The sequence below is a fragment of the Cervus elaphus genome, chromosome 16, assembly GCF_910594005.1.
Source record: "Cervus elaphus chromosome 16, mCerEla1.1, whole genome shotgun sequence".
Classification (NCBI taxonomy): domain Eukaryota; kingdom Metazoa; phylum Chordata; class Mammalia; order Artiodactyla; family Cervidae; genus Cervus; species Cervus elaphus.
The window spans coordinates 6806885-6830614 of NC_057830.1; the positions used below are offsets into that span (position 1 = coordinate 6806885).

The 23730-nt window shown below is 42.2% G+C and overlaps 1 protein-coding gene across 4 annotated transcripts in view; it reads left to right on the plus strand.

Annotated features, from left to right (window-relative positions):
- ASTN2 (astrotactin 2) overlaps positions 1-23730 on the plus strand; it is a 993079-nt gene that overhangs the window by 825770 nt on the left and 143579 nt on the right. For 3 of the 4 annotated variants that reach the window (XM_043927598.1, XM_043927599.1, XM_043927600.1), the window contains 2 exons: positions 2392-2525; positions 4077-4225. In XM_043927598.1, coding sequence (XP_043783533.1) covers positions 2392-2525; positions 4077-4225 — 283 coding nt within the window. Of the gene's footprint in view, positions 1-2391; positions 2526-4076; positions 4226-22560; positions 22917-23730 lie in introns of those variants that run through there. The other variant, XM_043927601.1, reaches the window with a different exon arrangement.

Here is a 23730-nt window from a genome sequence, read left to right on the forward strand (position 1 = left end):
ATTTCTTTGGGTGGCTATTCTTAATGCGGGAGACATTAGATCATTTCTTCATCCCTTAGGAGAGAATGTGAGTAAGGACATATGGCAGGAATAATTGAAGCCTTCTCATCAGAGGCATTGAGAGGAATGTGTTGGAGGCTTACACGGTAGTGTTTCTGAAACACGTCTTCTCCTTGTAGGTCTGTGTTCTTTGCTAAGGAGACACACCCACTTTACACGAATGTGCTGTGCTTGAGTCTTTTGAACAATGCAAGATGGAAAAAGTCTCACCTGGGTGATCAAGTGTCTTTAGGTATTGTGAGGCTTTAAAAAGTACACAGAAAGTAAAAAATCATTAAAGAAAAGAAAAAGGAAGAAAGCGTGTGGAACCTGTTGCCTGGCAAAAAATAAAAGATCAACACTCTCTGGAATTCCCAAGTTTGAAAAAGAGCTGTCAGACCTTCTGAATCCCCAGTGCCATGAAATGGCAGAATAGATGGACTGATTAAAGTAGAAAGCATGGAGCTTACCAGGTGGCTCAGTGGTAAGGAATCCACCTGCCCGTGCAGGAAATGTGGGTTCCATTCCTGGGGTTGGGAAGATCCCCTGGAGAAGGAAATGGCAACCCACTCCAATATTCTTGCCTGGGAAACCCCATGGATGCAGGAGCCTGACAGGCCACAGGCCACGGGGTCTCAAAGAGTTGGACAGAACTTAGTATCTGAGCACCACACAAAGCAGGAAGCACGTCTGAGCCTAAGTGTTACGATCGGTTTTTCAGTGTCCGTTTATTTATTCAGTAAATCTTGACTGAATAAGTGTTCTCAGTCTCATGAGAAGACTCATGTGGATAAGGCGTGGCCTGTGTTCTTGGTGAGATCAGAGTCTGTTGGGTGAGACAGGCAAACGGATTGTTGGCTAGCTGTGATGTAGCATGCTGTGGTGTCTGGAAGAGAAACCTGCTTCCAGGCTTAAAGTCAAGGTGGGGTTCCCTTAGGAAAGAAGGGTCCATTTGAAAACAAAAGAGCAAATTGGTTTCCAAGATGGTGGTGGGGTTGAGAGTATTCCAGTAGAGAGGACAGGGTTTTTTTTAAAAGAAGAGCAAGAGACAATGAGCACATTGTAATTGTTTTTTTAAAAAACAGCAAGAGACAATGAAGCATATTGCAATTAAATAGAACATTGATCACCATTTAGAGCAAAGGTCAGCAAACAGTGATCTTCAGAATGAATCCTGTCAGCTGTCTTTGTAAATAAGGTTTTATTGGAACTCAAACATGCCCATTCATTTAAAGTATCATCTATGTTGCTTTCATGCTACAAAGGCAGAGTTAAGTAATTGTGGCAGAGACTGGCCATAAAGCCAGAAATACTTACTGTTTGGTCCTTTGCAGAAATGCTTTGCTATCTGCTGATTTAGGGCACACTTTTCCTAGACCGGAATTCAGTGTTGATGGACATGGTAATGGTTGCATGAGTGTGGATGGTATAGCATGCAAAGGAAAATCAGAGGAGTGGTGAGAGGTGAAACTATGGAGGTGGTCAGGAGCTCGAGTAAGGGATGTAGAGTTTATCCTGAGGGCTCTGGGGAGTCTCTGAAGGTTTATAAGTAGCATGGTGAGGTGCTCAGACTCCTACAACAAGCAGTGTGCTGAGGTGTTAAAGAGGGCAGGGTTTGGAGCCAGACTGCCTTGGATCAGATCCCATTTCCATCAGTTAAGAGCCCCCATCAGTTACCAGAACCTCAGACAAATGACAAGGCAGTGGCACCCACTCCAGTCCTCCTGCCTGGAAAATCCCCTGGACGGAGGAGCCTGGTGGGCTGCAGCCATGGGGTCGCTAAGAGTCGGACACGACTGAGCGACTTCACTTTCACTTTTCATTTTCATGCACTGGAGGAGGAAATGGCAACCCACTCCAGTGTTCTTGCCTGGAGAATCCCAGGGACGGGGGAGCCTGGTGGGCTGCCGTCTATGGGGTCGCACAGAGTCGGACACGACTGAAGCGACTTAGCAGCAGCAGTAGCAGCAGACAAATGACTTACCTTCTGTGTGTCTCAGTTTTCCAGCTGGTAGAATGGGAAATAATAATAGTTATTTTTTTAATTATAGCTATTGTGTGGGCTAGTGAAGGTAAAATAAGTCAACATAGGTTGAGTGTCAGGCCCAGGGGAGGATCTCAAGGGATGCTATTACTGTTCTTCCTCAATGATCATTCTGGCTACTGGGTAGGGAATGACGCAACATAGAAGAACCTGGTGGTAGAATGCTAGGGACTTAGGCAGGAGATGGTGCCCTGTGCCCAGGAGGACTGTTCTGAAGCTTGGGCCAGCTACCGTCGTGGCTTCTGGGACTTTGACTCTCTACTCCCCACCATTGTCATCGTCCTCTCTCTTGTTCTCCCTTGTTCCAGGCCTTCAAGAGCGCGCTGATGAGCTCTTACTGGTGCTCGGGGAAAGGGGATGTGATCGACGACTGGTGCAGGTGTGACCTCAGCGCCTTCGACGCCAGTGGGCTCCCCAACTGCAGCCCCCTCCCGCAGCCGGTGTACGTATGTATGGTCCCTCTCCCTCAGGCCACCCCTTTCCACGAGCTCACACGCCTGTCCTGCCAGCCCCGGCCACGGCTTGCTTCTCCTCCCAGGGTGCTTCACCAGAGGCCCGAAGTCTCCGGGGGCCTGCTTCCTCCTTTCAAGAGCATGGCGCTTTGGCAGAACAAAATCGCGGCTCAGGGGTAGACACTTACACTGCAGCGTGTGCTATTTTAATAGCGCCAAGCCATCTATCATTACTTCTTTGAATTCATCCATTCGGCAAAAGTTTGCTGGATACCTACTACTGTTTTGTCAGGCCCTGTGTTGACCACTCGGGCTACTGAGAGAGAGAAAGGGTAGGACCTTTTCTAAGCAGCTTTCTAGTATTCATTCGTTCAACAAATAAGCTCTGAACCCCTGCTGTGTGTCAGACACTGGAGAGTTCATTCATGAGCAAGACAGGCAGTGTGTGCACTTAGGGGGTTGACCCTTCAGGGAAGGGGACAGATGGCAAAGCAAAAACAGAAACAACATACCATTTAAACGTTTAAATAATGAAAACATGCAAGAAAGAGAAAAGAGGTGCTAATGGAGAGAACAACATGGGGAGGCTGTAGTTGGAAAAGAGGGAGATAGTCTGGAAGCCTCTCTGAGAGGACCTGAATTGGAGTCAGACTTGTCAGGCAGCCAATGGCAACAGACATGGTTCAGGAAAAAGACAGAGCCCATGGGAAAGCCCTGACCCCAGAAATTCACCGTTTGAGGAAGTAGAGGAAGGTCATCTTGATTAAGGGAGTAAGCTTAAGAAGGAGGGTGGAGTGGGGAGCAGAGGAAATGCGGGCAGGAACCAATATTGAGGATCCCTTGTGAGACAGTCATTGAAGAGTTGGCAGCTATGATGGAGAGAGAGAAGGAAGCCGGGCTGTGGGACACGCAGAGTCACCGTCGTGTTCCTGTCCCCAGCTTGCTGTGTGACTGTGCAGATCATGCTCTTTTCTGGACCTTGCTTTTACCTTCTGTGAAACAAAGGGATTGCACTTCCTTCTCTCAAAGGCACCCTCCCCGTTCTCACCTTCGAGCATTCTGTTATTTCTTGCTTTATAAAAGGATTCCTGCCCTCTGTGAGGGATTATTGATTTAAGGATATTGAAACATTGACTGTTATACTGGGGGACTGAAGAGAATGGCAGGGAGGCTGGAAGGTACTGTGTCTGAAGGCACTGCCAATTTAATTGACAACGAAGCATCATGGAGAAATAGTTTAAACAAATGGCAAGCTAATCAATTTTCTGTGAGCACATACTGTGCGCTTGGATTATTTTCCTGGGTTCCACATCGATCCTGAAAGGTAGCTCTTCTTATCCCCATTATAAACAAGGAGACAGAGGCTGAAAGAGGTGAAATTAGTTGCCTAAGTATATGTAAAGGGTTACTGGTGGGTTGAATCGGAGTTTGAAACCAGACTGAAACCCATACTTTTAATCTTGACACATGCACACTTCCTTGGGGCCCAGACAATACTGGGGGCTGGCAAAAAAACTCCACTTTCCCTGTCACCCCCACAGGCTGCGGCTCTCCCCAACAGTAGAGCCCTCTAGCACCGTGGTCTCCTTGGAGTGGGTGGACGTTCAGCCAGCTATTGGGACCAAGGTCTCTGACTATATTCTGCAGCACAAGAAAGTGGACGAGTACACAGATACAGACCTCTACACGGGTAAGTAGAAAGCCCAAGGCTTCCTCTTTTGTTGAGATGGTGTGACAGAGGAGGGCAGTTGGGATTATCTAAATACCTCTGCAGACTTGGTGTTTTTTGAACTGAGAAGACATCAGGAGGTGTCATTGTTTGGTGTCTGTGACCTCCTGCCCCCACCTGTGTGGGTTTTGGTGTGATTTTCAGCAGGCGAAGGTAGCAACGTGTACTTGGAAAGCATTTCTGAATCTCTAAGTTGGATCCTCAAAGTCGTATACTAAAGTGTTAGTTAATTCAAACAAGGCTTTGACCTTTTCTACTTGGAAAGGTCTACAGGTTACCTTTTTGAAGACCTTGGTCTGTAAATATATTAACTCTGGGACTGAGATAAAGTCGTTCAAGAGTTTCCCGTTTCTGCTGTGATATGCTGAGATAGTTGTCTTTCGTGTTGGGAAAGAGGATATGGAAATCATCCAGACCTGCAGAAGAAGATGGGAAAAGTGGCTCTTGAGCGCTTTGTGACCAGTCGCTTTTTCCGACTCTTTGTGACCCTTCTGTCCATGGGATTCTCCAGGCAAGAAGCCTGGAGTGGGTGGCCATTTCCTCCTCTAGGACTGAGTGCTTTGAGTATTCTTAAAGAGTGTACAAGAGGCTGCTTCATCCTGAAGGTGGGTCTGCAGGGCTGGTCTGGCTTAGGGCAGGCGGGGAGCCTGGGTCTGTAGGAGCTGGAATTGAGGCTGGGCCGTGAGGGCAGGCCCGGTGCCGGTGAATGTCCAGGGCCTGGGACTGTGGGAGCCAGCCTGATTCTGGGGTGGGTCAAAATCTGGAGTTGGTGCTAGCTGACCTCATGTTGGGCCCAGATGGAAACCTGGGTTCAAGGGTAGATCCCTTGGGGGCCTTTGGAGCTTTCAGGTGCCGAGGTGGGATGGGGGCCTGGGTTCAGGGGGGCCCACAGGGAGCCTGGTGCTACAGAAGCTGCAGGGGCCCTGGCCCCAGCACTTGCTGGGTTGAGCCAGAGGCCTGGATCCACACAGACATCTGCCGGGAGCCGCCTGCGGCGAGCTGACTCTGGAGTGCAGGTGGAGTGGGTCTCGGCTTTCTCTTTCCTTCCGTAGGGATGGTTCTCTCTCTGCCCTGGGCTGCTCAGGCCTGGGGAAGAGGTTATAGGAGTAACATGAATCTATCTTTCTGACCCTCCTCAAAGCATTTTTTTTGGTTACTTTTGTGCTTCACCTGGGAGCTACAATCTCTATTTACCTAGAAACCTTAATTCTTGTGGATCTATTTCTGTGCATGGACAATTATTCAAGTTGATATTTCGGTTCAAGTTGTCCCCACAGTGCTGTGATTCAGATGGGTTCAAATCATTTTTCGGTGGAGGTGGTTAGAGGGATGATGCGGGTACTGGGGGTAGGGGGAGAGAGGCAAGTGTTAAAAATTCTTAGGTCACTGTTTTGCTGATAGTAGTCGCTGAACAATTACCAAGTCTTTTTTTATAGATCAAGTCATGAATCCCAGAGGGGTCTGTGACCTTCCCGAAGTCCCAGAGCTGGTCTGTCTTACTCAGAACACAATGCTCGTATCTTTATTTATTATATTTGACGGTCACAAGCTGAATGCTAGTTTGCTGCTTTGCTTTAATTAGAAAATGAATGTTGAATTGTGTGTGTCACAGTTTATGTTTCTTAGTTTGTTAATATGGTAAATTATATTGATACATCTTCAAACAATTAAAAAAAAAAAAAAAGCCTTGCATTCCTGGAATAAATCCCACATGGTCATGATACACTCTTTTTTATATATTGTTGTCCTTGTTGTGTTAAATTTTTGTTTAGATTTTTGTAACCTTGTTTGTGAGGGGTTTTAATCAGTAGTTTTCTTGTAAAGCTTGTGTCTGTGTTGCTGTCAGTATAACTCTGTACTCTCAAAATAAATTGCTAGACTCTTCTTTTTCATTTTCTCAAAGAGTTTAGGTAGATTCAGAGTTTGGGTGGTATATTTTTAAAAATTGTTTGGTAGAATCCACAAGTGAAATAATCGGAACTTGGAACTTTTCTTGGTTTAAGTTACTAATTTAATTCTCTGATAGATACAGGGCTATTCAGGCTATGTATTTCTTCTTAACTGATTTTTGGTACCTTGTGTATTTTAAAGGATTTAGCTATGCCATGTAAGTTATAAACTTTACTGGGAAAAAACTTGTTAGTGATATTCTATTGTTATTTTTAGTATTTATGGAATTTACAGTGATGTCAATCTCTTATTCTTGATATTGGTAATTTCTTCCATTTCTCTCTCTCTTTTTTTCTGATCTGGAAAGAGTGTTATATAATTTATTTATCTTCTCTAGGTGCATGCTCATGCTCATTCACGTCCAACTCTTTGCGACCCTTTGGACTGTAGCCTACCAGGCTCCACTGTCCAGGGGATTTTTCAGGGAAGAATACGGGAGTGGGTTGCCATTTCCCCCTCCAGGGGACCTTCCCAACCCAGGAATCAAGCCTGTCTCCTATGTCTCCTGCATTATCAGGCAGATTCTTTACCACAGAGCACCTGGGAATCCCTATCTTCTTAAAGAATCAGCTTTAATTTCACCTATTTTCACTGTTATTTTCCATTTCATTGATTTCTACTCTGATCTTTGTTATTGTTGTTGTTTTCCTTTTGATTATTTTGGATTTTGTTTGTTCCTGGGTTTTTTTGTTGTTGTTAATTTTTAACTTGGTAGCTGAAGTTGTTGATTTGAGATTTTTCTTGTAAGACATTCTAATTTCCCTTTTGTTTTCTTTATTGACCCATGGATTCTTTAGATGCATATTACTTAATTTCGAAATATTTGGAGATTTTTAAGATATCTTTCTCATCGAATTTTAATTTGATTCTACTATATCAGAGTATATACTTTTTATGACTTTAATCTTTAATTTTTTATGTTATTTTATAGTGGAGTAGAGTTAATTAACAAGTCGTGTCTTAGGTGTACAGCAAAGCGATTCAGTTATACATATTTTCAAATTCTTTTCCCATTTAGGTTAGTATAAAATACTGGGCAGAGTTCCCTGTGTTATGCACTAGGTCCTTGTTGATTATCTGTTTTAAATATAGCAGCGTGTATATGTCAGTTCCAAATTCCTGATCTTTTCCTCACCCTGATCCTTCCCCCCGATAGCCATAAGTTTGTTCCCTATTTGTTTTGTTAGTAAGTTCATTTGTATTGTTTTTTGTTTTGATTCCACATGTAAATGGTATCATATAATATTTATCTTTCTCTGACTTCACTTAGTGTGATAATCTCCAGGTCCCTTCATGTTGCTGCAAATACATCATTTCATTTTTAATGCCTTAGTAATATTCCATTGTATATATGTATCTCTCTCTCTCCTTTTTAAATCCATTTCTCAGTTGATGGACATGTAGATTGCTTCCATGTCGTGGCTATTGTAAATACTATGGCAATGAATATTGAGGTGTGTGTATCTTTTTGAATTGTGGTTTTCTCTGAATCGATGCCCAGGAGTGGAATTGCTGGATCATTTAAAATTGATTGAGACTGATTTTATGGCATCAAATTTGGTCTATCATTGTTTTCAGTGCCCAGGTTAAAATCATGTCTACCCTTCTATTTATTGATGAGTTTTTCTGTGAATACCTGTTAGATCAAATTTGTTGATTGTGATTTTCAAGTCTTCTGAATTCTTTCTGATTTTCTGTCTTCTTACTGTTCAGTACTTGAAAGTGTAGTATTGAAACCTCTGATGATGATTGTGGATATATCTGTATATTTATCCTTATAGTTCTATCAGTTTTTACTTTATGCATTTTTAAGCTCTTATTCACTGAATAAACATTTAGAATTTTTATATCCTCTTGATGAATTGATCCCTTTATTACTATGATATGGTTGTCTGTATCCCTTCCTCCTTTGTCGTATAATAGATTAGGTGAACATCAATGCATGAGTTTATCTCTGTGTTTTCTATCCTCCATCGAGTCACATTTTTGTTTTTATGCCAGAGTCATACTGTCTTGATTGCAGTAAGTTTTTTGTGTAGTTTGAACTCAGGGAGCATGGTTCCTTCAGCTCCATTTTTTTTTTTCCTGAAGATTGCTTTGATTATTTGGGGTCTTTTGTGTTTCCATACAAATGTTGAAAAAAAAATGTTCTAATTCTGTGAAAAATGCCTTTGGTAACTTGACAGGGATTGTAGATTCCTGTAGATTGTAGATTGTAGAATCTGTAGATTGTTTTGAGTATTATTATAGTCATTTTCACAGTATTGATTCTTCTGTGGTATATCTCCATCTGTGTTGTCTTTAATTTCTTTCATCAGTATCTTATAGTTTTCTGAGTATAGGTCTTTTGCCTCTGTAAGCAGGTTTATTCCTAGGTATTTTATTCTTTTTGTTGCAGTGGAAATGGGACTGTTTCCTTAATTACTCTTTTTTTAAATTACTCGTTCTTATATTTCTTTGTTAGTACATAGGGATGTAAGAGATGTCTGTGTGTTAATTTTGTATCCTGCTACTTTACAATATTCATTGATTAGCTCTAGTAGTTTTCTGGTGACATCTTTAGGATTTTCTATGTATAGTATCATGTCATCTGCAGGCAGTGACCATTTTACTTCTTCTTTTCAAATTTAGATTTTACTCATTTCTTTTCTTCTCTGTTTGGCCTGGCTAGGAATTCCAAAACAATGTTGAATAAAAATAGCAAGACTGAACATCCTTATCTTATTCTAGATACTAGAGGAGATGCTTTCAGTTTTTCACCATTGAGAATTATGTTTTTTGTGGATTTGTCCTATATGACCTTTATTATGCTGAGGTAGATTCCCTCTATGCCCACTTTCTGGAGAGTTTTTATCATAAATGGGTGTTGAATTTTGTCAAAAGCTTTTTTTTTCCATCTATTGAGATGATCATATGGTTTTTATTAATCAGTTATGTTTGGTAGAATTTGTGTTTGAAACCATCTGGTCCTGGACTTTTGTTTACTGGAAGACTTTTAATCATAGCTTTAATTTCATTACTTGTGAATTTAATTACTTCATATTTTATATTTTTTCCTGCCTCAGTCTTGGAAGGTTGTTCCTTTCTAAGAATTCGTCCATTTCTTCCAGGTTGCTCAGTTTTTTGGCATATAATTGCTTGTAGTAGTCTCTTATGGTTCTTGCATTTCTATGATGTCAGTTGTAACTTCTCTTTCATTTCTAATTTTATTGAATTGAGTCTTCTCCCTTTTTGTCTTGATGAATTTGGCTAAAGGTTTATCAATTTTGCTTATTTTCTCAAAGAGCTTTTAGTTTCATTGATCTTTGCTATTGTTTTCTTCATTTCTGTTTCATTTCATTCTGCTTTTATCTTTATGATTTCTAACTTATTTTTTCCATCTGTTGCTGCTGATGTTCTTTCTGTAATTGCTTTAGGTATAATGTTATATTGTTTCTTTGAGATATTTCTTGTTCTTAAGGTGGGATTGTATTGCTATAAAATCTCCCTCTTAGAACTACTTTTGCTGCATTGCATAGGTTTTGAGCCGTCACGTTTTCACTGTCATTTGTTTCTGGGTGTTTCTGATTTCCTCTTTGATTTCCTCAGTGATTCATTGGCCATTTAGTCGCATATTGCTTAGCTTCCATGTGCTTGTGTTTTTTACAGTTTGTCTTTTTCCCCCCCATAATTGATTTCTAATCTCATAGTGCTGTGGCCAAAAAAAAGATACTTGATACAATTTCAGTTGTCTTAGGTTTACCAAGGCTTGATTCATGACCCAAGATGTGATCTGTCTTGGAGAATGTTCCATGTTCTCTTGAATAGAAAGTTTATTCTGCTGCTTTTGGATGGAATGTCCCATAGGTATCAATTAAATCTATCTGGTCTAATGTGTCATTTAAGTCTTGTGTTCCCTTATTAATTATTTGTCTGTATATCTGTCCATTGGAGTAAATGGAGTGTTAAAGTCCCGCACTATTATTGCGTTAATGTCAGTTTTCGTTTTTATGGCTGTTAGCATTTGCCACATGTATTGAGGTTCTTCTGTGTTGGGTGCATAAATATTAACAACTATTATATCTCCTTGGATTGATCCCTTGATCATTAGGTAGTGGCCTTCCTTGTCTCTTGTAACAGTCTTTATTTTTGTCTGATATGTGTTCCGCTACTCCAGCTTTTTTTTAATTTCCATTTGCATGGAATATCTTTTTCCATCGCTTCTATCTTCTTTAATTGATTCCATTTTGTTTCTTTTGTTGACTTATTATAGTTATAACTCTCTTTTCTTTTATTAGTGATTATGTTACATACATTCATATTTAATATATCACAATGTGCCCTCAGGTGCTATTACAGCACTTCATATACAGTAGAGGAACCTCCTATAGTGTACTTTTATTTCTCTCCTCCAAGTCTTTATCTTGTATTGTCGTACATTTTACTCATATAAAGATGATTCATAATTCATTGCTACTTTCCTTAAAGAGTAAATTACCCTTTAAATATATTTAATTAATAAAATTAGTTTTATGTGTTTACTCATGTACTTACTTTTTTGATGCTCTTCATTCTTTCACATACATCCACATTTTCATCTGATTTCATTGTCTTTCTGCCTGAAAGATATCTTTTATTATTTTTATATTTCAGCTCTGTTAATGATGAATTCATTGTGCTTTTTTTTTTTTTAAGCTGTTACTGCTGGATATAGTATTCTAGACTGACATACTTTTCTTTTTGTAATTTAAAGATGTTGCTCCTATATCTAGCTTAAGTTATCTGTATTGAGAAATCTCTCTTATTTCTATTTTTGGTCTGCTACATAAACATACTCCCCTCCCCCTGGCTGCTTCTAAGGTTTTTTCTTTACTATTGGCTTTGAGCAATTTATTATTTATTATGTTTGAGTTTTATTAAGCTTCTTAGATCTATGGGTTTAAAGTGTTATCCCATCTGGAAAGTTGGGGGCCATTATTTTTCCTGTCTCTCCATCTTTTTTCTCCTTCAGTGACTCTAATAACGAGTGTATTTAGTCACTTGAAAATGTTGTTTATCTCACTGATGCTCTTTTCATTTTTAAAAATTATTTATTTTTTGTTTGTTTAATTTTGGATAGTTTTTAGTGCTCTGTCTTTAGTGTTTCCTGCAAAATCTAATCTACTGTTAATCTATGCGGTGATTTTTTTTTTTTTAACTCAAACATTGTAATTTTCATCTTAGGAAGTTCAGTTTTGATCTGGCTAGTATATCTATTTCTTAACCTTTTTGATTTATGGAATAGAGTTATAATAATGGCTTTGATGTTCTTGTTTTATAATTTTAACATCTGTGTAAGTTCTGGGTCAGTTTAAATAGACTGATTTATCTCCTTATTATGTGTCGAATTCCCTTTTTCTTTGCATGCCAGGTAATTTTTGGTTGAATGCCAGGCATTGTGATATTTGCCTTGTTTGGTGCTGGATATTTTTGTATTCCTATAAATATTTTTTAATTCTATTCTGAGACACAGTTAAGTTACTTGGAAATAATTTGATTCTTTTTGGTCTTGCTCTTAAGATTGGTTAGATGGAACCAGAGCAGTGTTTAGTCTAGGGCTGGTTATGCCCTACGACCAAGGCAAGACACTTCTATGTCTTCTACACAGGGGCCATGGACTGTGGAATTTTCCAGTGTGACTGGGAGGAATAAGCACTATTCCGGCCCCTCTGTGAGCGATGGGTGTTGTTCTGTCTAACCCTCTTGGTTTCGTAGGCTCCTTACACACATCCGTCAACCAGTACTCTGATGAGTATTGAAAGATCTCTTAAATTTTCTTTCAGTACAACTCTCTTCTTTCCATTATTCTACTCTATAAGCTCTCTACATTTTGGTCTTCCCAGACTAAGAACTCTGTCTTAATTTAGGGAGTCTACCAGGCATCTCCTTGCTGTGACCTAGAAGCTCTCTAAAGGCAGGAATCTGGGGAAGTTTTAGGGCTCACAGAATTTATTTTTCATATTTCAATATCTCTGACCTCTGATGCCAGGTTTTCAGTTTTAAAACTCAAGTTCTTTTCTTTAAAAAAAAAATTAATATTTCAGGCAGTAGGGTAAATAAATCTAGTCTCTATGTCACCATCTAGTCCAGAAATGGAAATCTAAGATTCTTTCTTCTGATTGTTTAGGAACCAGTGTTCTTACCTAGGAGTTCTTTTTTATCTTTTTTTTCCTTTGATAGAGATAAACTTTTTTGTTACATGATCTGGGAGCACTCTACAGATATTACCCCTTCTTCTTCCTGCTACCCTTCATAAGTTTGAAGATAATGGCATATCTGCCACCATCTTTTCAGGTTCTTCTAATTCTTTCTTGTGCTACTTGCCCTTAATTCTCTCCACCATCCAGTTCTTGAATTTTTCAGGGACAATTGTCTTTAAAGAAGCAAGATAATGACTCTTATGTCTTTGTAATTTGATATCCTTCCACAATACCTGACATACATAGACGTTTAATGTTCACTAAATTGAATTGTATATGGGTAGGTTTATACATGTCTTAAGTTTTCAATTCTGATGTTATTTCCTTGAGTGCTGTGTGGTCTTATGAAGTCCCAGAGACTAGCTGAGTACATCATAATCCTAAAATGTGCCATGATTAATTGATGCCAAAGATGATTGGCAGTGGATTTCAGAAGCAGGAATCTTATCTACTTACCTCCATGCCACTTTTACTATATCTCAACAATCTCAAAGGTGACCTTGGACCAATTTTAACAACTTCAGTCTCTTTATTGAGCTTTATCTTAGAAAATGCAAGCCTAATTAAGGAGCTTGGGCTTCTTTATTTTTTGAAAACCTAGCTTCTGCTTTCAGCTTCCATCACTTCTCATTGAGAAATCAAGAGCCAGTCAACATCCTTTCTGAGTCTCAGGTTCCCTATCTGTGGAATGGGATAGCTACTAGCTACTTTGAGGGTCAAATGTAGCACAGTTCTTGGAACATGGTAAGTACTAATAAACTGTAGCTGCTTGTAATTTCCTTGCATAAAAAAAAAAGAAAAAGAAAAAAGGAAACTTCAATGTTAGGAAGAAAATAAACAATAAAGTAAGGCTTAAGACGTGTTTTGTTAGCGCGTTAGGATTACTCACACATTTGGCCAGGTGAGGCCAGAATAAGGAAATGTGGGCTTTCTCTTTGATCTCTCTGGGTTTTTGCTGGCAGCTGAGTCCGGTGCTGTAATTGTTTATTCACAAGCTCATGCATGCGTGTGCACAGATATACATGCATACACACATTCTTTCTCTTTCTCTCGCTCACACACACAGGCGCACACACATTCTTTTTGACTGCCATCTGTTCAACACCCTTTTGAACTAGCTGTTGAAATGCTCACTCTCCCTCCCCGTCTCCCTCTCCCGCCCCCCTCCCCTGGGTTTGGAGCTGCTTTCTCTCCTTCAGAGAGGCCATTGCTCTGTCCGTCCTGGGACTCTATCGGAAAAGCCAAGCGTAACTAGCCTCCTGTTCCAGTTGTTTGGAGCAGAGACGGGGCTTGTTTTGGGGGGTGGCTGAATTCCCCGCACGCTAATCTGTCATCAATATTAAAAACAGACGTCTGGTCCACCCACGTGGCCTCATCAGAGCAATTGGCATAGGTTTGGGCCTCTTGGGCAGGGGTAGTAGATGCATGGGGCCTGGGGGCTGGAATAAGGAGGCGGGCTGAGGCACAGGAAGATTTAATGAATCCAAACCCCATGTTTGATCTCCAGAGGAAAAGGCTGAGGAAGGTGGGATGGCGGGGCTCGTCCAGAGGTTACATACAGGAGTTAGTGCTAGAACAGGACCCTGGTTTCTATACCTTCTCTCCCTGCCAAGGCCACACATCTTTCCACCAGTGATTTTACCTCTGGTGGGCATTGCTGTTGTTGAGAATAAACCAAGAAGCAAATAGAAATTAGAGAACCTAAGGTGTCTGTGTTTATGGGCAGGATGGAGTATTTGCACAACTTGATGGCCTCGGGGCGGGCGGGGGGGGCTCTGACCTAATAGAAAACATAGCCCTTCAGACACATTGCTTCTTTGTCCTACAAGGCAGTTCTGAGAATCCCCAGACTTTAGAGTGGCAGGACCATAGGCAGCGAGTCCCACCCCTCACTGTAAGGGTCAGAAAGGGAAAGACAAGAAGGAGAAGGGTCTCAGCCAATGTCATAACCTCCCCCCTCCACACTCCCCTGCATTGTCTATGGTCATCTCCTGAAATATTTCTTTAACCTTTTAAAAACCAGAGACTTCTCTCTCTGACTGCCAGAGTCCCAGCTTCCAGCTTTGGGTTTTTAGTTCAGGGCTGGAAGGCCAGCTGGCTCTGTTGGTCTATACCCCGACCAGGCAGCAGGCCCTCTCCACCACCCCCCACACCTCTTCATGAAAGACAGCAGCATCTGGAGCTGGTCCGTGCCCCATTCTGTGCTGGCATCCGGGAGCCTGATGGACTGCTCCCCAGCTGACCAGCAGCAGGCTCTCCTCCCAGCACTCTCCTCTTATCTCCATGTCTCCCATCCTGTAACCTCTCTCTCTCTCTCTCTCTCCTTCCTTCCTTCTTGTTCTTTCTGTATTTCTGTCCCTCTTGGCATCTGTCTCTGTCTGCTCTTTTGTCTTTTTTTTTTTTTTTAACTTCATGTCACCTTCTGTCTATGTCTCAGTTTATCTTTTCCTATCTTTACGTCTTCAATCTGCTTAGGCACAAGCTGCTTATCTGGTTTCATCTAGAACTGAGTCAGGAACAAGGTCCTAAATGGTCAGAAGATGGCCCTATCCACCCCAACCCCGTTCTCTCTTCCCTCCCTCCTGTTTCCATCAAGCCTCATCCACAGCAGAAAGGACACCCCTACACACACCCTCTCTCCCTCGCCACTCCCTCCACCCCAGCATCCCTTCTTAGGCCTCAGATTGCTGGCCTTGTCAAGCGAAGGGGAGCAGTGATGGAGGCGAGATGTGTGGGGAATCAACTCCCGGCAAAGGCCCGCCCGGCCCCCAGCCCCCAGTAGCCAAGAGGACGGTGGCGGCAGGGCTGTGATGCAGCGACTGCATCGGAACTGTTTATGAAATACCGTAGGAATTACTCATAGCTCCTCGAGCGGCGCAGGCCGTGGCTGAGCTGTACCCTTTGTCTGAGAAGCCAGAGGGGCCCTCACCCGCCTGCCGTCTGCTGCCCTGGACCAGCTTGAGGGAGGTGATGTCATCGGAGCCCAGGCCCCGCTCCCCCAGCTCGAGTGGAGGGGGATGAGGGAAATATGTGTTACAGGGCGAGGTACAAACCAACAGGACTGCGAACATCTGGAACTGATCTCAGGTCCTCAGAAAATGTTTCTGTCACTCGAGCCGCTCTTGGGATGAGAGGTTTCTCAAGTCAAGGGCCTCCAAAGGGAAAAGGTACTTGGAGGGTCTTAATTCTCTCCATTCCCGCATGCCACCCAGCCTGCCTTCTATATCACAGGGTGTTTTTTTTTTTTAAACAGTTCACAAAACCCACTCATCTGTTTCATTCGTGTATATGGAACTCTTACTATGGTTCAGATGCTACAGAGCATGGTGGGCATGGAATAGGAGCAAGACAGGCCTGCTTCCCTCTCTCATGGAGTTTTCGTGTCCACCAGGAGATAGATGCGACTTTCCAGGTGGTGCTAGGGGCAGAGAATCCACCTGCTGGTACAGGAGACACAAGAGACGTGAGTTCAGTCCCTGGGTTGGGATGATCCCCTGGTGGAGGGGATGGCAACCTGCTCCAGTATTCTTGCCTGGAAAATTCCACAGACAGAGGAGCCTGGCAGGCTACAATCCATGGGGTCGCCATGGATACTGCCAAGCACACATGGGTTTTGGGTTTTAGGAGATAGATACGGTTTAGCAAGAAATTACGCTAAGCATGGTCGGTGATGAGACAAGTTGGATACTAGAGCAGGGATTAGAAGATTCTAACTCAGCTTAGTGGTGTCAGTAAAGACGACACAGGAAGTGAGTTCAAGATCCCGTGCCCACTAGTTAATCCTACCGGTCAAACCTCACTTAAGAATACCAGCTCCCACGTAGGACTCACCCTCTGGCCGAAAAGACTGCTCTTCTGGTGTCCTTTTCTCCCCACTACCACTTGTCACCCTGCTTGACCTTTGAAGCAGCTGGGCATCACCCACCTTGGATACCAAGAGAGGAAAAGGTAGCTCTCCCTCTGTTCTCTCTAGAACCTCCTTCCAGGCCAGAGAAGAATTAGGATACGCAGGTGCCTACCTCTCAGTCAAAGACTTTTTTAGGGTTCAGTCCATCCTGCCTTATGACCCTAAAATGCAATCATCCACCCCAGAAGATAAAATCAAATATCATCCAGATCCATACTGGATCTATCATCCAGTATCCATCCAGCTTTAATTTGATAAAATCGAACATCATCCAGTATCTACCTTCTTTCCTGAACGGACACTGATTCTCTAAGCATCAGTGCTGGTGTTGGAGTTTTTTTTCCTCCACCTGTACTGTACTCGGGAGATGTTCAGATCCTCCTGGGTTCCCTGCTCCGGCCACGCTGTCTCTCCCTTCTTCATCTGCGCATCTCCAATGAACTTGCCCTTCATGTCCCTCAGCCTCCTGCTGCCAATCCACACCCTGGAGTTGTCCTCATGCGACATTGCTGTCCCAACAAAAATCATTAGCTCCCGTGTCCCACTTTCTGACCATTGTCTTTTATCCTATCTGATTTTTGATCTCTTATTCCTACCACACCTTTTAACTCAATTTGATTTCCCATTTCTCAGTATCACTGCTCTATTTCCATCCATCGGTTTCAACTTCTTTTATTTTTTTTTTTCAGTTTCTTTTAAAGTCACCTCCTTATCCATGTGAAATGGACTGTGTGTTTATGTCCCCCTAAAATCTGTATGTTGAGACCTTAACCCCTGATAGTATTAAGAGACGGGGCGTTTGGGCAGTGATAAGGTCATGAGGGCAGGGCCTTCATAATTGGATCAGTGTCCTTTGAAAGGACACCCCAGAGAAATTCCTCACTCTTGCACCATGAAGTTACAGTCAGGAGAAGGCCACTTATGAGGAGTGTACCCCAAATCTGTTGATGTTTTGATTGTGGACTTTCCAGCTTCCAGAACTATGAGAAATGCATTTCTATTGCTTATGAGCTACCCATCATGATATTTTGTTATAGCAGCCCAGACGGGCTGAGGCATCATGGCAGAGCTCATGGCTCATAATTTAATCACTGTTCTCAACCACCTCCGGATCTCTTTTGCCTTTCTGGTCTTCAGCTGCCTTGCTTGGCCGAACACCTACAATGGATGCATGTCAGCTCTCCATCTTCTCCTCTGCTAGTGCACACACCAAACAGCCGGAGAATGTGCGCAGCTGAGGATGCTTGTCACCAGTGTGTCATCAGTCACCAGGGTCAGCCTGGTTCTTCATGCTACCAGGCAATCCTGCTAGACTTCTGTCAGTTTGCTTTCTGTCTCACCGTCCTTCAACTCATGGCAACTTATCCTTCCCCCACTCTCAGCAAATGATTGTGTCTCTTCATTTGCAGAGAAGATATACGAGTATAGGAAGTAGGTAAACTTCTCTCCTTAACTGTTTTAAATCCACATGCTTCTTTCTGCACATTCTTCCCCTCCTGAAACAGTGCAGGAGGGTCCCTTTTCCTCTCTAAAGTTAATCCTTCTATTGCCCTGTTTCCTGTACCCTACTAACTTCCTAGGAAACTTGACATATCAGTTATCTCCTATATTCTCTGTTTCCGGCCTCTCCTTCTTTAGTTTCCAATCTCTCCTTCCAATCTCTCTTCTCTTTACTGTCATTTAAATGTGTTCTTCTGTTTTTCTTTAAAACAAATTCCACGTCTTGCACTATATCATGACTATCCTGCTGCTTTTCTTTATAAACACATCTTAGAAGGTAGAGTCTGCAGTGGCTGACTTCATTTCTTCACTTTCCACTCATTCCTCCACTCCCACTGCTCTGTCCCCGGCTACCTCCAAGGTTACTGAAACCTCTTTCTCCACAAACATCTGTAACCTCCATGTCTTATATCCAAGAGCTTTGTTTGTGGCCATGGATTTCCTTTGTATCTTCAAGCATTCTACAGGATTCAGCATTCCCTTCTGAAAGCTTTGTGGCTTTGTTGTTGTTGTTCTTGGACACCAAGCCCTCCTTCCTGGTCTTTACACCTGCCTCTGGGGAACTCCACTCCAGCCTCCCTGGCAGACTGTGTCCTCCTGTCTGCTCTTTAAATCCTAGAGCACCTGAGATCTTGGTCTTTATCTCTTTTTTTTTTTTTCCTTCAGCTTAAACTCTCTCTCTCTGGACTCGCATCCACTCCCATAGTTAAACCCAATATATTCACGGCTCTTACACTTGTGTTTTCACTTCTTCCTTCTGAGTCCTCTGTCCGTATCCAACGCCAGCAGTTCAAACTCAACATGCACAACTGAACTCCCACTAGTGGGCTCCTGACGACCTGCTCATTCCCTCTCTACAACTGGTACCACTATGAAGTCAGTTCCTTGAAGCAAATTCCCAAGATTTAGCTCTTTTCTCTAGTTTTTCTCTATATTCAACTTATAACCGAGTTGTTTTGCCTTGATCATCATCATTCTTTCCCCCAGCTTTACTGAGATGTAACGGACATACAACGTTATCTCTTCAATCTATTCCTTTCTTTCTATTCTCATGGGCTGGTCTAAAGCACCTGTCATCTTTGCAACCGCTTTCTAATTAGTCTTCCTATTAGCCACTATTCCATCCCTTTCAGGTATCAATTCTAGAGTGAGACTCACCCTTCAAAATACAACTTCGGATCCTATCCAGAGCCTAGCACAGTGCTTGGCATATCAAAACCACTTGATAAGTATTTGATGAATAGATTTATAAATATCATTTCCCTAATGTAAATCCTTTAAGAGCTTCCCATAGCTCTGATAACTAAATGAAAAAAAGAAAATTGGCATGACCTCTAAGGTTATAAATAACTGCTTTTGGTCACGTCTCCAGCCTACTATCTGCTCTTGATAGATTGCACTGATTTTCTTTCCCAATTAGGTTTCTACATTCAGAGCTCAGCCTAAATGCAATTAATCTAAATTTCTAGATTATATTTGGCCCTTTCATTGATTATGTAAACTTTTAGCATTTAATATTCCCTTTGTGGCACTTAGCTACAATTATGATGGATGTATTTTGATTTGGGGAGGGGGAAGAAGAGTAGAACATTTGCCTTTTCTCTCGGGAATACCAGCTCCTCCAAAGTGGAGTGACGTTCATCTTTTTCATGACTCTACCCCAGTGCCTATAAAATGCCAGGATTATAGGAGGCACATAATAAAGACCTGAAGTGTGAGCAGGAAGCAGTGAGATGAAGTACAAGTTGAGAGGTATATGAGGACAGAAAACATTCAAGGTAGAAGGAGAAGCATATGCAGTGACCTTAGAGTATAAAAGGGTGGCATGCTGGAGGATACATTTGGAGTGGTGGAAATAGAAGAGACTGTAGAAGGGGTGAGATTATGGTGAGCTGTTTAGGGCATACTAAGGAGTGAATGTTTCATCACCCTTGCTGCTCTATTGGAAGATGAATTGAAGGGCCCTTGAATCCATTATTTCATTTTCTCTGCAAATTATTCCTTCCAAGTGAGAGGGAATTATCTCCATTTGCTGGTGAAAGAGTTGAAGATGAGGCTTGTAAAGTTGATAGTTGGAGGGCAAACTTCTCAGAAGAGTGGGATCAAGAATCGAATGTGGGTCTTCTGACTGTTTAATCCATGTTTCTTTCCATTTCTCACTGCTAGTGTAATACTAGTCAGAGGCAAGAAGCCCCAAGATTTGGGGAGCAAAAAGAATGGCTGACTTCTTTTTTTCCCTACAGAACTTCATTGCCCTAGAAAGGATTCTGTGTGGCAGTGAGGGGTGGGCTAGGCGGCCCAGTCAGTAGGACCAGGTCTCCGCTTCTGTTGCCCACCTGCAGAGATGGCCAACCTGGAGCTGAGAGGAGGCATCAAAGAGATGGTCTAAGGTGAAAAGAGAATATGAGAAAAGGGGTCCACCTGCAAGGTTTCTCCCCCCTCCATCTGACATGGGAAGCTGGGAGAGAAGTAGGTCTTCCCTCTAAGACATTATCATGTGCCTTGAAAAAGCTAATTAATTCTCTGTTACACCTCGACTCTCTCTCTCTTTTTTTCTTCCCCACCAAGACCACTGTAGATAACTTCCTCGCCATGCTCCCCTGTCCTTATTCTTACCCCTGTATTCAATCTTCCTCACACTGCCAGGATCTTATCTGTCTATACTTGTGTTTCCCCAAGCATATTTCCCACATATGACTGCATTAAGGAAACAAAAACCAGGACTAACACCAGTATTTCTCAGTCTTGTTGTGAACAACCAAGGAATGATGTATGATATGTGTGTGTGAGATACCTGGTGTATAGAATATACGATAATCACGCATCTTCTTTTGTTTGTCCTTACCATTTTTGAAAATATACATAATGCTCTTATCTGAAGTAATTTCCTTTAAGCTACAGATAACAAGCCAATGGCTTTTTAACATGTTTGAGTAAGTTGTCAACACTTGAAATCAGGAATATTTTTACTTTTTTTTTTAAATTCCTTTTCTACTGAAAAAGCGTCGTTTTTGTTAACCCTGGGCTCTTCTTCCCACATGACAGGAGAGTTGATTAGCAACTGCTCATTTGCGAGAAGGCATGTATACTCTAGTTTGCCGTATCCCTCTTCTTCCAGGTTGTCTGACACCCAGTCTACTACTTTAACGTGTTATGTGCTTTGCCCCTGTAGATATCTGAATGTGCCGTCTCTAACTTAGACCAGGGACAGAGGACGTCATCCCTTGAGAGTTTTGTATTCACCATTTCTTGAAATATTTTCACCTACTTCTTGGCATGACATAGACAGGGGGTTTAAACTGACTGTTGAATCATAACAGAAATATCTTATTCAGATCACCTCAGTGTTTGATTTTTACTCTGTGCCCCACAAGACTTCTAGCTTTTTGAGGGTGTCTCTCCAGTTGATCACTGAATTCATGTGTTTATTTTCCCTAGCACACAGTATGATTTGTAGTAGAAGCCTAATGGGTAACCATAATGAACATGCAGAAAATGAACAAAGTTGAGATGCTGTGGTAAACTCATTTAATCTTCTAGATAACCCCATCGTGAAGTTACTGCCTTTATTCTAATTGCACAGACGCATAAGCAGGTTCAGAAGTAGGCCACTGAGCATTATGCATCCAGGATCCTTAAATGTCATACTCACAAGACCCTTACAGATCAGTTAAGCCAGTCTCCTCAATTCAGGTGAAGGGGCTGAACCACAGAAGTCAAGCAGCTTCCACTCAGTCTGCTGGTGAATTCAGATCGGCACAGAGGCAGGATCTCCTGGGCCCAGCCCAGTGCTGCTGTCCCTACCAAGTGCCCTTAGGAGTATCCAGGCTTGGATTTGGCCCGCCAGTTCCATTTCTAGTCTTTATAAACTTCCTGTGATTGAATTCCCTCTCCTTGAGTCATCTTGTCCTGCCTCTCAAGGGAGAGATTCTGGGTAGAGCCCTGGAGCTCTGAGAGATGAGATCAAGGAGTTATGTTCACTTGACCCCAAACCCGTCAGAGAGAACTCAGTTACCCTGCCCTGAGTTGGCCTCACCTACTCTCATGGTAGAAGGCAAGGGGGGAATACCCTGGAGAGAGGGAATTTGGTTATTAACCAACAATGAAGATGAGCTTATTAGAGAATAATAATGGGACTTGAGTATTCCCTCCATGATTCCCAAGGTCCTTTTAGAATCATAGGAAATCTGGAAGAAACCATAGGGATCACAGATAAATCTCTACCCATTGTCCATTCCCCACCCTTCACATCTTAGTCATTACAGATGAGGAATAAGACTCAGAGAAGTGACTTGACTGAGGTCAAAGTTCATGAATATAATTCTGTAAGCGTAGAGGGCATATCAAGAGTCCTAGAATAATTGCTGCCCTCAGCATTGACCATTCAAGTGCCAAAGAGTTGTATCACAACTTCTGTGAATTCGGGTTCACTCATTATTTCATGCCCCTGGCAGGAGTCATCCTTTAGGAGCATCTGAGTTTTGGGGAGAAAACCTCCAAGAAAGGAACATACCATTTTCAAAGGCCAGAAAAGACACAGGCATTCGTATAGGCAAATAATTCCTTTATATATCCCTCCTTGAGATGTATTTTCATTATATTTGAAAAAGAGAATGATGCAACTCAAAGTCTTTCCCTTTCTGAGCTGACTTTTACGAAACCAATGCCTAACCTAATGTGTAAGGGCAGAAGTCAACACTCAACTTCTTTCTCATCCTCAGACATATCAAGCCTTGCATCTATTTAACCTCCACCTGGGTCAGGAAGATCCCCTGGGGAAGGAAATGGCAACCCACTCCAGTACTCTTGCCTGGAAAATCCCATGGAAGGAGGAGCCTGGTGGGCTACAATCCATGAGGTCACAAAGAGTCGGACACGACTGAGCGGCTTCACTTTCTTCCTTTTTAACATCCACCTAGAATTTCCTGCCCCTACTTGTTTGGATTGTTAGCACCTTCATAGCAGTTGGTTTCTTCCTTCTTTTGTTTTCTTCTTCAAGGTTTCCCTGACCGCCCAAATATAAGCTTACTTCTCTGTCTCTCCTGTCGCATCCCCCAGTAGTATTGCTCTGACATCACTGACCATTCTCTGAAATAAACTCACTTGTTTATGTTTTTGCATATTTATTTTTGGTTCCCCTGCTCTTGAATGTAAGCTCTATAAGGGTGAGGACATCAATTGTCTTAATCTATGCTGTATCCCTAACACCAAAAATATGCATTATGCTATTATCAGAACTCATAAAACCAGACAGTTAAACCCACCACGAGTGGAGAAGCAAAAAGGCATCCACTATAAAGAGAGCGAAAAGGAGGATGAAGCAAGAGGGGTAGCATTTATTAAGCACCTGCTCCATACTAGAAACTTCGTATGCACTACAGAAAGTGCAAAGTTAACTAAAGGGAACAGGAAAGAGAACCAATGCTTATTGAACATTTATATAGGGGGTGTCCCTATATTATTTAATCATCAGAATTATTCTGAAAATAGCTATTATTATCTTTACTTCACAGAAGGGTCAGAGGGACAGAGTCACTTGCCAATGCATATAGAGTTGTTAAGTGACAGCGTTAGGGTTTGAACCAAATTCTTTCTCCTTCGGAAGTCTCTATTCTCTTGTCCCTACTCATAAAATCAGCTTTTTAAATTAAAAAAAAAAAAGAGAGGATGTAATTATCAATAAAACTAAATACAGTTTTTAAGGGGTATGTTGCTGACTGGGGAGGAAGGACTTGGCATTGTTTTCACAGCACAAACCATGTGGCGACTTAAATTCTGAGTCACTTGGGTCATATCCTGGGCTGGGACTGAGGTTCCCCATGGTTCATTATGCTGGGGATGGATGTGCTGGCATTGGGTGCGTGATGAATCTCACCTTCGGAAGGTTACAT